Source organism: Drosophila hydei, unplaced genomic scaffold (genome assembly GCF_003285905.1).
Source record: "Drosophila hydei strain 15085-1641.00,03,60 unplaced genomic scaffold, DhydRS2 tig00008140-arrow-arrow-pilon, whole genome shotgun sequence".
Taxonomy (NCBI): domain Eukaryota; kingdom Metazoa; phylum Arthropoda; class Insecta; order Diptera; family Drosophilidae; genus Drosophila; species Drosophila hydei.
The window spans coordinates 62,430-76,077 of record NW_022045848.1 but is presented as its reverse complement, the minus strand read 5'-3'; the positions used below and the strand labels follow the sequence as shown (position 1 = coordinate 76,077).

General features: G+C 33.7%; 3 protein-coding genes and 1 long non-coding RNA gene across 5 annotated transcripts; 3 read left to right on the top strand and 1 right to left on the bottom strand.

Annotated features, from left to right (window-relative positions):
- Positions 1 to 119: 119 nt before the first annotated feature.
- LOC111596945 lies at positions 120 to 1,167 on the top strand. The gene is made up of 2 exons (XR_002751276.2): positions 120 to 345; positions 833 to 1,167. It is a non-coding gene; the product is annotated as an uncharacterized LOC111596945 (long non-coding RNA).
- Positions 1,168 to 1,576: 409 nt separating this feature from the next.
- LOC111596946 (ras-related protein Rap1) lies at positions 1,577 to 2,442 on the top strand. The gene has a single exon (XM_023311401.2). The coding sequence runs from the start codon at positions 1,584 to 1,586 to the stop codon at positions 2,136 to 2,138; it is 555 nt and encodes a 184-aa protein (XP_023167169.1). The 5' UTR covers positions 1,577 to 1,583; the 3' UTR covers positions 2,139 to 2,442.
- A 1,681-nt stretch (positions 2,443 to 4,123) lies between these two features.
- LOC111596938 (CUE domain-containing protein 1) lies at positions 4,124 to 5,601 on the bottom strand. 2 transcript variants are annotated; one of them, XM_023311389.2, is made up of 2 exons: positions 5,320 to 5,601; positions 4,124 to 5,213 (listed from the first exon to the last, which is right to left on the bottom strand). In XM_023311389.2, the coding sequence occupies exons 1-2, from the start codon at positions 5,482 to 5,484 to the stop codon at positions 4,395 to 4,397; spliced, it is 984 nt and encodes a 327-aa protein (XP_023167157.1). In that variant the 5' UTR covers positions 5,485 to 5,601; the 3' UTR covers positions 4,124 to 4,394. The 2 variants fall into 2 exon arrangements, with proteins under 2 accessions (XP_023167157.1, XP_023167158.1); XM_023311390.2 differs by having other exon boundaries at positions 4,125 to 5,165; positions 5,320 to 5,596.
- A 2,220-nt stretch (positions 5,602 to 7,821) lies between these two features.
- Positions 7,822 to 12,876, top strand: LOC111596949. Its single transcript, XM_023311405.2, has 4 exons — positions 7,822 to 7,964; positions 10,641 to 10,884; positions 11,701 to 12,001; positions 12,728 to 12,876. The coding sequence occupies exons 2-4, from the start codon at positions 10,681 to 10,683 to the stop codon at positions 12,769 to 12,771; spliced, it is 549 nt and encodes a 182-aa protein (XP_023167173.1). The 5' UTR covers positions 7,822 to 7,964; positions 10,641 to 10,680; the 3' UTR covers positions 12,772 to 12,876.
- The last annotated feature ends 772 nt before the right edge of the window (positions 12,877 to 13,648 follow it).

The window sequence follows — 13,648 nt, the reverse complement described above, 5'->3', positions numbered from 1 at the left end:
ATTGTAAAATCAAAAAAGTTTAATATTTGTTAATGTTGCCATTCATAGAAAAAAGTATCGGTTGATGCTGCCACTCGTGTGATATCGCGACGAATGGCAACGCTGAAAATGAATCACTTTCTAGTGTGTGAGCGAGTTAGCAAGTAGAAGCGCCTAAGCCGAAAAATAGTTATCTGTTTGCCTTAGAATTATATATCGTTATCAATAAAAAATATTACATATTTCGTGAGCCGTGGCACATTATCTTGCACACGCATACACACCGGCACAATAAATCGGAAATCGTGTGAAATCTGCACAGACAGCTATAACAAGCAGAGTTTCTTTGTGCGCAGCGTTAACAAGGTAAAACTCCGCGTAGAGTTGCAGTGTCCGTGACATGCGGGTGCTTGCAACTGCCTTCCCTGCCCCGTTAAAAAGTTTATGTCAGTGCTCAAATAAAATAACGTATATTGAGCATATTCTGTGTGCAGCTGTCAGCTCTGGCCGCTGTTGCAATAATGAGTGTTTTTTTTTTATTGAACAAAGAAATAAAATTGATTTGCATGCTACAAGTGTGCATATTGTTTGGTAGGCGCTTAACAGTGCTCTGTACAGCCGCTCGACAACTCTAAAAATGAATCATAAAAATGTTGAGGGTAGAGCGCAATTTTGCTGAGTGAGCGAAGAGAACATTTGGGTTCATTATAAAAAGGAATGAAACGAAACGAATGAAGTGTACATTCCGAAAAGCAAGCACCAGCATACCAAAGACTAAAAAAAACTCGAAAAGAAACGAATTTGTACTGCAACCTATTTTAAAATACAACTATTGCTTTCTTACATTCCACAGTGCACACAAACAAGCATACACTCACATACACACATACATACACAGAAACACTGAGTACTCAGCAAACATTGTTGCACAGCAACAGCAACGCCAACTGCAGATTAGCAGCAGCAATTTCTGTTGTAAAACGGAAGTTGTTGTCATAGTCAGCGTCGCGGCAGAGGCGACGATAGAGGCTTGTGCTACAGTAATTTTTATATAAAGCAACAATTTGACGACAACCGAAAACGAACCTTTGCTACCTGAGCGGAGTAACAGGGAGAGAGCGATAGAGTGGCGGAGGGACACACACACTCGCATACAGCTAGAGTTGGTTGGTGGCATAAAGGTTATCAGCAATAACAAAGAATAGTAACAGTAACAACATCAATAAATAATAATAACAACAACAGCTTTTAGCAAGAACAACACCTGCAACTGCAACGCAAAAGCAATCGTCGAACAACGCCTAAAAACTAGTGATTATATATATATACCCATAAATATATATATATAGATATATAAATTGTTGTTCAGAGAGAGGTTGAGAGAAGAGAGAACGTAACAAATAAACAACAATAAATACTGAACCAAACCACCTTGTGACCCGCCTACGCTAGAACGTAACTGTCCTGGTTTTAAATAAGGCCCAAACACGCCTTTAAATATATATATATATATATTTTTTATATTATATATATATATATATATAAATATATATATATATATATATATATATATATATATATATATATATATAACAAAAAAAACAATGCGCGAATATAAAATTGTTGTTTTGGGTAGCGGCGGTGTTGGAAAATCCGCACTTACTGTACAATTTGTGCAATGCATTTTTGTTGAAAAATATGATCCCACCATTGAGGACAGTTATCGCAAACAGGTGGAAGTAGATGGTCAACAATGTATGTTGGAAATTTTAGATACCGCCGGCACAGAACAGTTTACAGCAATGCGAGATCTTTATATGAAGAATGGACAAGGTTTTGTCCTCGTCTATTCAATAACGGCACAATCGACCTTCAATGATCTGCAGGACCTGCGAGAGCAAATACTACGCGTTAAGGATACCGATGATGTGCCGATGGTGTTGGTTGGCAACAAATGCGATCTGGAGGAGGAGCGTGTCGTTGGCAAGGATTTGGGTAAAAGCTTGGCAAATCAATTCAACTGTGCGTTTATGGAGACCTCAGCCAAAGCCAAAGTGAATGTGAATGATATTTTCTATGATTTGGTCCGGCAGATCAATAAGAAATCTCCCGAAAAGAAACAAAAGAAACCGAAAAAGTCCCTATGTGTTCTCCTATAAGACTTCCAAAAACAAAGAAAAAAAGAAAAGAAATTAAAATAGAAAATGAGTAACAAGTTTAAAAAAAAAAAAAACAAAAAATCAAGAAGCATACAAAACACTCACAAAAATTAAGATTGTCAAAATTGCAATAACCAAGATATACAATACATAAACAAAAGCAGAGTAAGCTTGCTATGTTTTTAAATTTGCAAACATTTTTGCAATTACTACATTCTACTACGACTACTACTATTATTATAACTATATACTATATTTTGCTGATTAACAACTAATTATTATACCCATAAAAGAAAAAACATATTTTTTATTCGTTTTGAGCCGTTTTTCTTTTAAATTATGCAACAAACAAAACTAAAAAATAATTGAATAGGCAACATTCGTAACTAAACACATTCGTATTCATTTATTTTTTTGCTACTTTAATTCTTTTTGTCAATTTGAAACATACATAAATAAAATACAATAAATATACATATATACAAAAAAATTATCTATATACAAAGAATCAAATAAAAAGTCGTTACTCTTCAAAAAAAAAAAATAACAATAAGAAATTTCAAATCATCTAAAACTAAATTCAATTGTATGCCTAACAAAAAAATCACATATTTTATAAAAATATTGTATGCAAATGAGATGTCAAAATGTTGCAAACAAAACCGAAAATCCATTTTTAGTAATTAGTTTAAAACAAATTTACAAATAATTGTTTAAAAATTATCAATTTCTGTGTAAGTAAAAACAAAAGCAAAAATAATTAAATAACAATTCCCACACATGACAACCATTTATAAATAAACAATAATCAAGAAGCGATATATATATATAATAATTCATTCAGTAGATATAATGCAATTTACTTTTTTGATTGCAACTTCAAAAAGAAAGAAAACAGAAAACACAATTTAAATCCTGTTAATCCAACCCAATCAAAAGTCCTATAATAAATTATATATAAAATGTAAATCCCAAAACGAATTAAGTATATGAAAATAAATTAATAACTGTAACAGATAAAAGATACAAATAACCAATATGCCCTCTTACAATAAATTCAAAGTAGAATGAAACATCTAAAAAACAGTACACACGCATACATAAGAAAATCGAACGTGTATCCACAATAAATGTATTACGTTTATAAAAAAATATAATAAAAAAAAAACAAAAAAATTTAAAAAGTAAATACAAAAAAATTTAAATAAATTCATGTAAGAAATGTGGAATGTTTCTTTATTTTATAAAATGCAATATGGATGGTTTTTAAGGTTTATAATTTTATTTTAGTTTGTATTCTTCTTCTAAGATGTAAAACAGATAGTTTTGAATTTTACAAATATTTGATGCTGTATTTAATTCTTGGAATATGAATATAATATAGTTTATAATACAAGTGCAATTACAAATTGCAATCATATAGTTGCATAACCATCAAAATATCTATGGATATATATATATATATATATATACGTATATATTATGCCTACATATTAATCTGCATTTTAATGGGATTATACACTGTAATATCAACAGTTTGATATGGACTTTTATTACCTTTGCTGTTTTTTATGGAATACGAGAATAGAAGCCAACTAAGCAGGCGTTAAATTATTATATAACTTGTAATGTTACAATTTTTATATTTTTGGTAGATTCTGGTTAATGAGTATAGCACAAATGCATATTTTTTCAACTGTACATAAATTGTTTCTTTTTTATGACTAGTTTTTCGAGTTATAGCAAGTACTCTAGTTGTACATAAGTAAATCTTTTACATTTATTTTTGTAAGTCTTATTACGCTGCTCGCTTTTTTTTGTTAATGAATTAAGAATCAGTCCAGCTATCATCAGGTTCTTATTGAAAGAACTTTCAATTAAAAAATTATGAATAAAACTTAATTTATGCTAATTTGGCAACAACGAAAATGGACGATTTAATAAACAAACAAATATAATACTATCAAATTTGTAAATTTATAATGGTCCAACAAAATAATATTGCACTGGAGTTTTGTTTTTGGAAAATTGCACTTCAGGCTATTACACGACGTTTAAAACTAGAATTGTATATATTAAATATATGCAAGGACTGCAGCGAGATTTCAGATTACGTTAGATTGTGGAGATTACTACGTAAACATGTTTAGAATCCGATTTGACTTATGCCAGTTGTATAATGAAATAATATTATAAGAATAAGATAACAATCGATGGAACTCTAGGGTCTAGATATCTAATTCCACATTTTTTGTTTTATTTACGCAACTGCAATTGACCCTGTGATTGCACCTGGCTCTGTTGCTGTTGATGTGACTGTTGTTGCTGGTGTTGAGATTGCTGCTGTTGCCGCTGCTGATGATGATCTTCATCGTCGCTGGGCTCCTCACGCAACGGCAACGAATCAATTTGCTTGGCGGTTGTTGCCTTTTTATTGCGCTGCCAGGTAAAGACACGCGCCATTTGCAAGAACTTTTTGCGTGACATTTTGCCCATGTTCTTCAGCCGCTCTTGGAATGGTGCCTCATCTTCGCCCTTGCCCTTACCGGTCTGTTCCTTTTCCAATGCACTCATAAAATCCTGATTCCATCGCAACTGATTCATAAATTCTTCATTCTGTAGCATAAGCGCAAACTGTTCGTCGGGCAACTCGAAATCCTGCTGACCGCCGGAGGGCGCCACTCGCAAAAATCCAGGTGGCAGGACACCTAATACAGGGGGATTCCAATTCTTGCTTGTATTGTTGGATTGTGCGACGGTGTGACTGGTGCTGCGCTTGGTGGGCGTATTGATGGTACTGCCTCTACCGCTCTTAGTTGAAATGCCGAACGGACGCTGTTTGGGCGAAGCGCCCGTGTTGTGATGATTCGGCGAAGCTGTTGCTGTGCTCAGCAATTGCGTATTACCCACATTAGAGGTAGCGGCTGCGGCAGCACTTTCTGTGCTCCCATCCGTTGCATCGATAATTAGCTGCTGGTGCTGATTGCGTCGCAGTTCTCTGTCCGTGTCGCTGAGATTGATGAGACTCTGTTGTGGTGAGACATTAGCATCCAGTTCATTGCGCAGTTTTTCGTTCTAATCACACGTGCGGTTAGTGTTAGTTAGTAGATTCTTAGTATACACAATCAAACCCACACACACTCATAAAAATCTCTCACGCACACATACATAACATATGTACCTGATTGTCAGTTGACATAGCGAGTAGTTGGTCAATGGTTTGATCCACAGCACCTAAATTAGCACGCAGTACAGCTTCAATTACTTCACGGTCAATGTCCGGAAACATTTTTTTAAAATCGGCCATGGCCTGTGAAAATTCCAGCTGCAACGTTGATGTAGCCATGATGATTTTCTTATTTTTAATTTTTCTTCCCCCTTTTTTTCCACCAGCTGAATAGCCGATAGTAGAGCTGTGTATGCGATTACTACTCGTTACAGGTATTAAAATAAGTTACTTTAGCTGCAGTAAACAGAGCATATTAAATGGATTAATGCAATTTCTATTAAATTACTTTAGAGTTACTTACAAAAAGTGATATGTTATAGTCTTAAATAATATTTGTGTACAACTGATATGTGTTCGCCACAGTCACTGCTCTTGATGTGATTGCCTAATTAAAATATTGTCATCGCTATGACCTATCGATTTTGTTACACGCTCAAAAGTGTTGGTTAATGCCTTACAGATCCGCGCAATTGATTCAATTTCAATTCAATCAATTTAGCAACGCATGACGTTTGCAATATTTAAGTATTAAAATATATGATTGTTATTGTGAGTCCAACTTCAAGTACTGCATCAATTGCCAACAGTTCAGACAGTCGACAGTCACGTGATTCATCTGAATCATCTGCTGATGATTGAACCAGCAGCACGTGTGCGCATTTGTAGTTCCGGCATGCAGATATTAATATCTATGCCATGTGCGATCATTCTTTTTAATAAGTGTCAATTATTCTGATCATATTTGGTATTTTATATTTGATTTGCATGTCAAAAAGGCGGCTTGCGATTTACAAAAATAACCAAACCAGCTTATCTTAGCTAATCGCAATTTGTGAAGCTGATGTAACAATACAAATTAATTTGAATGGCATTTGATGTGGGTGGTGTTATCAGCACACGATGCGTGCCAAGTTCACCATCTGTGACACGCTAGGCGCCTCTGATTAAAAAAGTACAAAATTAAACAGCAAATTAAAACGCTGTGTCAGCTGAAATTATTATTAATTAGTTAATAAACCATGCTGAAGACCGATGTCTGGAGAAGATAAGAAGGATTTTGTCAGACTTTAATTATTATTCAACTACAATTTAAAATTGATCTTTTGTAATATTTTTAAGATATTTCATCATAATTTGCAATTCCTTTATATTTTTTGGAACAATGTCTAAAGTTAGTCTTTATTTTATTTGTTTAAATTAATGTATTTTTAGATTTATTTTGGTAATTTATATATACATATATGTTCTATTTAGTTAGACTTTACTTTCTATTGAAATAAAATACGCTACAGAGGAAGTTACTTAACTTATTTTATGCCTTCGTGTTGTAATAATTTTCTGATATTTCAAATATACGTTTGTATATATATATAGACCCAATTAACTTTCATAAATTTAGCTGGCTGCGTAAGTTTATTGAACTACAAAAAGAAATTTTTTTTATACTTCAGTTTGCTGGGATTACCTAAGTCATAATCTAGGGTTTTTCGTTTGGTATGCGCAAAGCTCATTGACTTGTTGAAAGTGCCTTGGGATAATCAATGTTAACGAACTATAATTATTTTGATTATTTTGAAGGTTCTGAAGAGTAGGCATTTGAAAACACAAAAAGAAATTTCACATACATTTTTTATCCAATATATATTATATGTATATATATTTTTATGCAATCTTAATCTTACATATTTCTTTTTGATATCTGACTTTACTAATACTTGTAAGAACTAATATACAGCATTTTCTGTAGCGCACATTGGTTTAATTTTCGTCAGCAATGCTATAAATCTCAGAATCATCGGGCGATTTGTCAAAAGCGTGGCATACAGTCCGGCATGGAGGTTCGACACAGAGATCGGGACCGAAAAGTTTAAGAAATCGGCCAGCAGTCATCTGGGTTTAGTATATGTACGTTTTGCATAGCTGAGTTTAGTTTGCAAACGGCCAAGAAAGCATTAAGAGCAGCTGAAGTCTCTCATTCCTCTTTTTCACATACATACATACATACATACATACATGTATATATATATTTTTATATATATATAAATAAATAAATATATATATATAAATATATATATATATATATATATATATATATATAAATATGTATGCGTGTGTATACATATATAAGTATACAGTTTATTATTGGCAGAATGTTTACGGGTTAAAATTGCAACTGAGCAAAAGTTTCAACCTAAACGCCCACTCGGGTATTAGAAATACTCGACTCAACCGCCCACCGATTTGGCGCTCTAAAGTGCCGAAGTAGTCGCAAGTCGTGTCGTCTCCACTCGTAACAGTATACCTCGGGCTAGCTAGTGTCACAGTATCTGTGTGTACCATACCTGTTGATTTATCCTTTTTTTTTGTGACGGTCTGCAACACTGGCTGTGCCTATATAAGCAAATGCGTGCTATGGATTTACGTTTATTGTGCACTGTCGTTCGGTATAACAGCTTAACATTTGCGTGAATTTTGAAAAAAAAAAACTTAAGAAAACTGTTATCTAAAATCATTTAAAGGTCAATTGCTGTGAGTGCCTTCGTAAATTGCAATCCAGCCCGAATAAGTTGGTTCTTTTTTATTAATATTTTTTAAAGGTAAGTTAGAGAGTTAGACAAGGTACCATATTTCTGAATCGGTTTAGCTTGCATCGATTTAGTTCGAAAACATTAAACACACGCACTTTCTCTCCCTCTCCCTTTCATAAGTTTAGACATACGCAAAAAACACACACGTACAGCTAGTCATTTATTAATTGATTGAGACTAAAATTAAGATTCCCAAGGATAGAGCTATCCTATCCGATTAAGCCTAAAAACCGGTTTGGGCACGATGATAACGAGGTTATACATACTCTCTCACATACACACAGATAATTGAATCTTTGGTAATTTCATAACATTTTATAATGGACATTGATAATGCTTTGTGATTGGTGATTTGTATTTTGTTTTATTAAATAAAATATTTTAGTTCATTTTATTTTTATGTCCGAACATTATTAATTATCTGCGTACAGAATGTGTTGCGAATCTTAATTAATTTATTTTAATAAATATTATTTATAAATTTATTGTTATAAATAAAATCTTATCAGCGCGAGAAAGAAATCAAAACTGAACTATAATACAATAATATTATCATATAGGGCTTGATTATTGAATTAAACAGATTTTAGTCTCGTGTTACGAATCATTCTGAAAAAAATTGAGGGCAAAATATACGTATTGCGGTGTTTTTCTTTATTTCTAGCGATAACTTCTTGACTAAAGGTTAGTTCCGCTGATTTCCTCATCTAAAATACCATTACATAAAAAAAGAGGGAGTGTCTTTATAAGCAAACTTTTGGCCTGATAAGAACTAGATGTTATGATCCGACCAGCTGATGACGTACTCATGCGTCCAGCTAAACTGGAAGCATCAATAACTTTCCCATCATTTATTTCACATGATTTTTCTATTGAAAACTGTGAAGTTATAACAGGCACAAATTTGGTAACGCAAAAAGTGTCAGCTGTCAAATAAATTGGACTACCTTCTACTGCTACTCCTCCTGTGGCAACGCCTCCCTCACCTAATTAATAGTTGACAGTAATAGACGAAACGCTTATCCGATGGCCGATGAGATAATTAGAGGGCGTGGTCAGCAGCCCAAATTTGAGAGTTCAGTGGTATTTGTACGCGTTAGACCTTGACTTCGATTTATGTTTTAAAAAAATGCCGGAGATGAAACTCAAACAGCTCGACAATCTAAATGACCATATATATGTCCATATATATTATGACCATATATATTATTAGCTAGGCGCTAAAAATTAGCCACGACATCGACGCATTATCAGCGGATTATCAGTTGTCATAAAATGCGTTTGCTACGATTACAACTTTACGATTCTCAATTACTCACGGAGTGCGTAAGTCAATGGTATAATTCCAGCCCAACGTTTAGAGCTTCACATAAAAGTACGTCTATATATATATATATATATATATATATATATATATATATATATATATATATATATATATGTATTGTTGTCATCGAACATCTGATGTTTTGATATACTACGTATAAATTATTATAGGAAATCTTGCCAGTTTCCATGGGGTCTATAAATCTATCTTTAGGTGCATTCTTTGTTCAATGCGTTGACCTAAGCAAATTTTTTACCAGCTAAGTTATTGAATCTGAATATTCCGTTTTTGACTTACATCTCTCTTAATTTCGAGAAGAGTAGAGTGTTTTTTAAGTATTTATTCTAAAGCATATGCATTTTTGATTTGATGAGGGCAAATATTTGATGTGGAAAATTAAACACAGAATTTGAATTGCTCCAACATCTAAGATCACACACATAGAATAACAATTTAAACACATTTCAGTCGCAATTGCGATTAATTTAATTGCATTCCAAAGAGTATTTATTCATTATTAGCTCTAAAAACGAAAGCCATATTATTTTAACTGCAATTCGCTAATCTTTTAATTGACTTCACGAAAACAGAAAAACCCGCGGGCAGATAGATACTAAGTTGTGTTAAATACTAAAGCGTAATATGAAGTTGTCTGTGATCTATAATATAATTGACGTGAGTCATTTTGTTTTTTTTTCTCTGCGAAACTCTTAGCAAATTTTACTTAAAAAACTAAACTGGATATCAGTTATAATAGTTGAAATAAATGTCAAGGCATTTCATCAGTTGACTCTGTCCGTATTGCAGGAGCTTTTCAGTCACAGTTGAGCATAATTAGCCATTAATATTTTATCGACAGTAATTAGGCCATTCGCAGACCGCGTCACGGTCTTGCGTAGCTTGCCATGTGATATGCCATTTTGGCTGAGGGGTTGGGCTACGCTGACTTGATTAGGCTTCAAAGTACTTTTCATATATTTTTAGCCGATTCGCAAATCGTAACGAAAGTTTAAGTGGTTCGCGCCCTTTTTGCCAACGTGACTTGTTCTGTTTGAAATACCCAACACCTTGAGATGAAACCTGTGAAAAGCGAAAGAACGTGCTACTGGACCACTTTTCTAAAAAGCACAAAAAAGAAACATTTCGCATATTTTAACTTTGGCAACTTTGTTTGTTTCAATGGAAGTTGTAACATGAAACCTTTTTGCGTAACAGGTTGGCGTCGGGGGTGGTGGGCAGGAGTTCGACTCGTTTTTAATTGTCAGTTAGCTAAAAACAAACTCTTACACCCGCCTATGCACACATGTTTTCGCTGTTTCTAAGCCCTCTCTCCCTTTCGCTCTCTCCTCCCGCTTTAGTTAACACTGGAACTACAACAAAAACCAGCGCAATAACATAATGACAATGTACGGTTGTTCTATCGCCCATCAGTTGGCTATTGCCATTGTTCTGCTGTCAATTGCGTCGCACTTGTCGCCTGGACAAGCACAGCAGAGCCTTGCTATTGACGATCAACAACCACCAGCAATGCAAATGTTCTTCAACGAGCTGCTCGGTTCCGGACCGCCTGATGGCAAGAGCAACTATTACGCTCAGCAGTTGGTGAGTAACTAATGCGACATATGCAGATAGAATTGAACAAAAACAGTTTCAAAAGCGTATATGTTATGTATATACTTAAGGCATTTTTACTGCGCTCAATTATGTTTATACGTTAGCTCGGAAAGTTATGTTGCAGAACTTGGCGTCTGTGAGCGCCGCCTCTACCAACAACGTTACTGCACTACTTGTGCAAGAAGTTTCATGTCGCAACTTAGCAGCTGAAACTTAAAGCACAATTCAATAGCAATTTCAATTCTTAGAATAGAAATGAATACAAGCATTTGAGCGGATATGTGCACATGTATAGGAAAAATGCATGCACTGGCGCCAAGTGCCATTCGCTTTTAAAATATAATTTAATAACTGTATTTTGATCATGTTTTGAATCGATAACAATAAAACGATAATAGTTGAGACAAATTTGATATGTGCGCGCTATACACGAACCTACTAAAAATTAAAGTCTCTAGCTCTTATAGACGCTGAAATCGACGCGTTCACACATGCGGTCGGACAGGGCTAAATCTACTAGGCTTGTCGTTCTTATCAAGAATATATATACTTTATGAGATCTGCCAGGCCTCTTTCTGCCTGTTACATACATTTGCACAAAATCATTTTACATTATCAGGGTATAACAAATTATCATTACAGATCCAGAAACAATATAGAGAATCTAGTATATATCATTTATAATTAGAATTACAATATAATATGTATCTATAATTGAAAAGGTTCACAGGTACCTTGAATAATTCTATCTCTATATATAATTAATAAGTGATAATTGATTCGGTGCAATTCTTGATCTTCCAGAAGTATCAACAGCTGAAGCATCAGCTGCATCAGCAGCATCAGCAGCAGCATTTGCGTCTAAAACAATTGCCAATCGCTTACTTTACTAACCAATGGTCGTCACTGCGGGATTTGATTATGAACGCCGACTACGATTCGTTGGTGCCTGTCAGTGACAGCTCGGAGCGGGAGCGTGCTCCGCAGGGATCTCAACTCTTGGCACGTCTGCACAGGCTGGCTGACAATGCTGTCGACGGCAATGATCAGCTGCTCAAGCTGAGCTCCGGTGTTAAGCAGCATAGCAGCAAGAGAAATGCGCAGTGTGAGTAGAAACAACATTTTAAATGAGTTATTGTTTGGATTTTTATAAATAAAGATATTTGATAAAGATGCCAAAAGAAAGGGCATGTGATTAAAACTCTGAATAAACAAATTAGAAATTATACACTTTTTAACAGCTTATTAAGTTTAGTATATCAAACCGATTACATATTTGGATAAAAGAGAGGAGACTGAGTTGTATATGCATACATTTACATTTTACAGATAGTTTGGTAGGAAACAGAATATAATTTTGAACAAGATATAACGCCGTTGTATTGTGAAATGTCCGTTTCTCTATTCATCCGGCAGTCCTTATGAATGCAAACCATTTCACTTCTTTTGAAGCTATAGATACATTGGAATTTGAACTATATACTCGTGGCTACCCTTTTCTGATAAACTGTATAGATTTTCTCGATACGTCCCCTAGCTGCGTGGCAAATCGGGTATGTCAGAAACGCTATTTGTTAAAGTGGTAAAGACTTGAAATTAGGAACATATAGTCGCGTTCACAATCAGTTTAATACAATTTTTAAACACAATTTTTCATTTTTATTCTGCATGATAAATGTGTTAAAAGTTAAAATCATTTATATATTATGTTCCCAATATTCATGTCTCCTTTATTTGCAAAAACAGTTCGTAAACAATGTAAGTGTTGCATGAGACTTTAAGAAGTTACAAATTTTTTCTTTACTAAATTATTTTTTATATTTCTATGCAGATATGAGGCCATGCCACTTTAAGATCTGCAATATGGGACGCTAGCGCAATGCAGGCTCAAATTCAGCCAACTGAACCAATTCACTAGAGCATTTCAAAGTTAAAGGCAATTGAAGTCAGCAAAATGCGAATACAGCAAAAAAATACCAAAAAAAGAACAAAAAAGAAAATATGCAAAATTATAAAATTAATGCTACATACGCAAGAGTATTTTATGTTAACTTTATCATATATCATATCTTTATCATATATATATATATATATATATATATATATATATATATATATATATATATATATATATATATTTAATATTATGCATTGCTCCAACAAATGTTTTTATTTATGTTGTCGAACAAATGTTGTTATTTATTAATTGCTTAGTCATTATCGCAGCATATTTATTAAAAGTAATTATACACATACATATATACATACATACATACATACATATTAACATATGTATATATAATAATAATAGATGATTGTGTTTCGTGTATAAAGAACTGTAATTATTTATATAAATTGGTCATAAATGATTCAATTAACAGCAAATTTCTTAACAAAATTACTTATACTCTTTTGAATAGCTTGAACCCATTTCAAATGAGAATTCAGGGAATAATGGGTTTGTGAAAATGTATTAAATAGACATATATTAATTTAAAGAGCATACTATTACGGCACCATTCGACAGTTTGTATAGTACGAAGCGCCGGACCAAGCCGAGTCGATTGGGCCCTGCCCGTACGTCCGTATGTGTGAACGCGTCGATCTCAGCTTCTATAAGAGCTAGAGACTTGTTCAAATATTCGATATCTATTCCTGTTTTATTATTGTTGATTAAAAACATAATCGAAATGCAGTTATTAAATTAAATCTCGTGCGCCAAAAAGCTAGGAGCTCAGTGTGTATTTTCTGC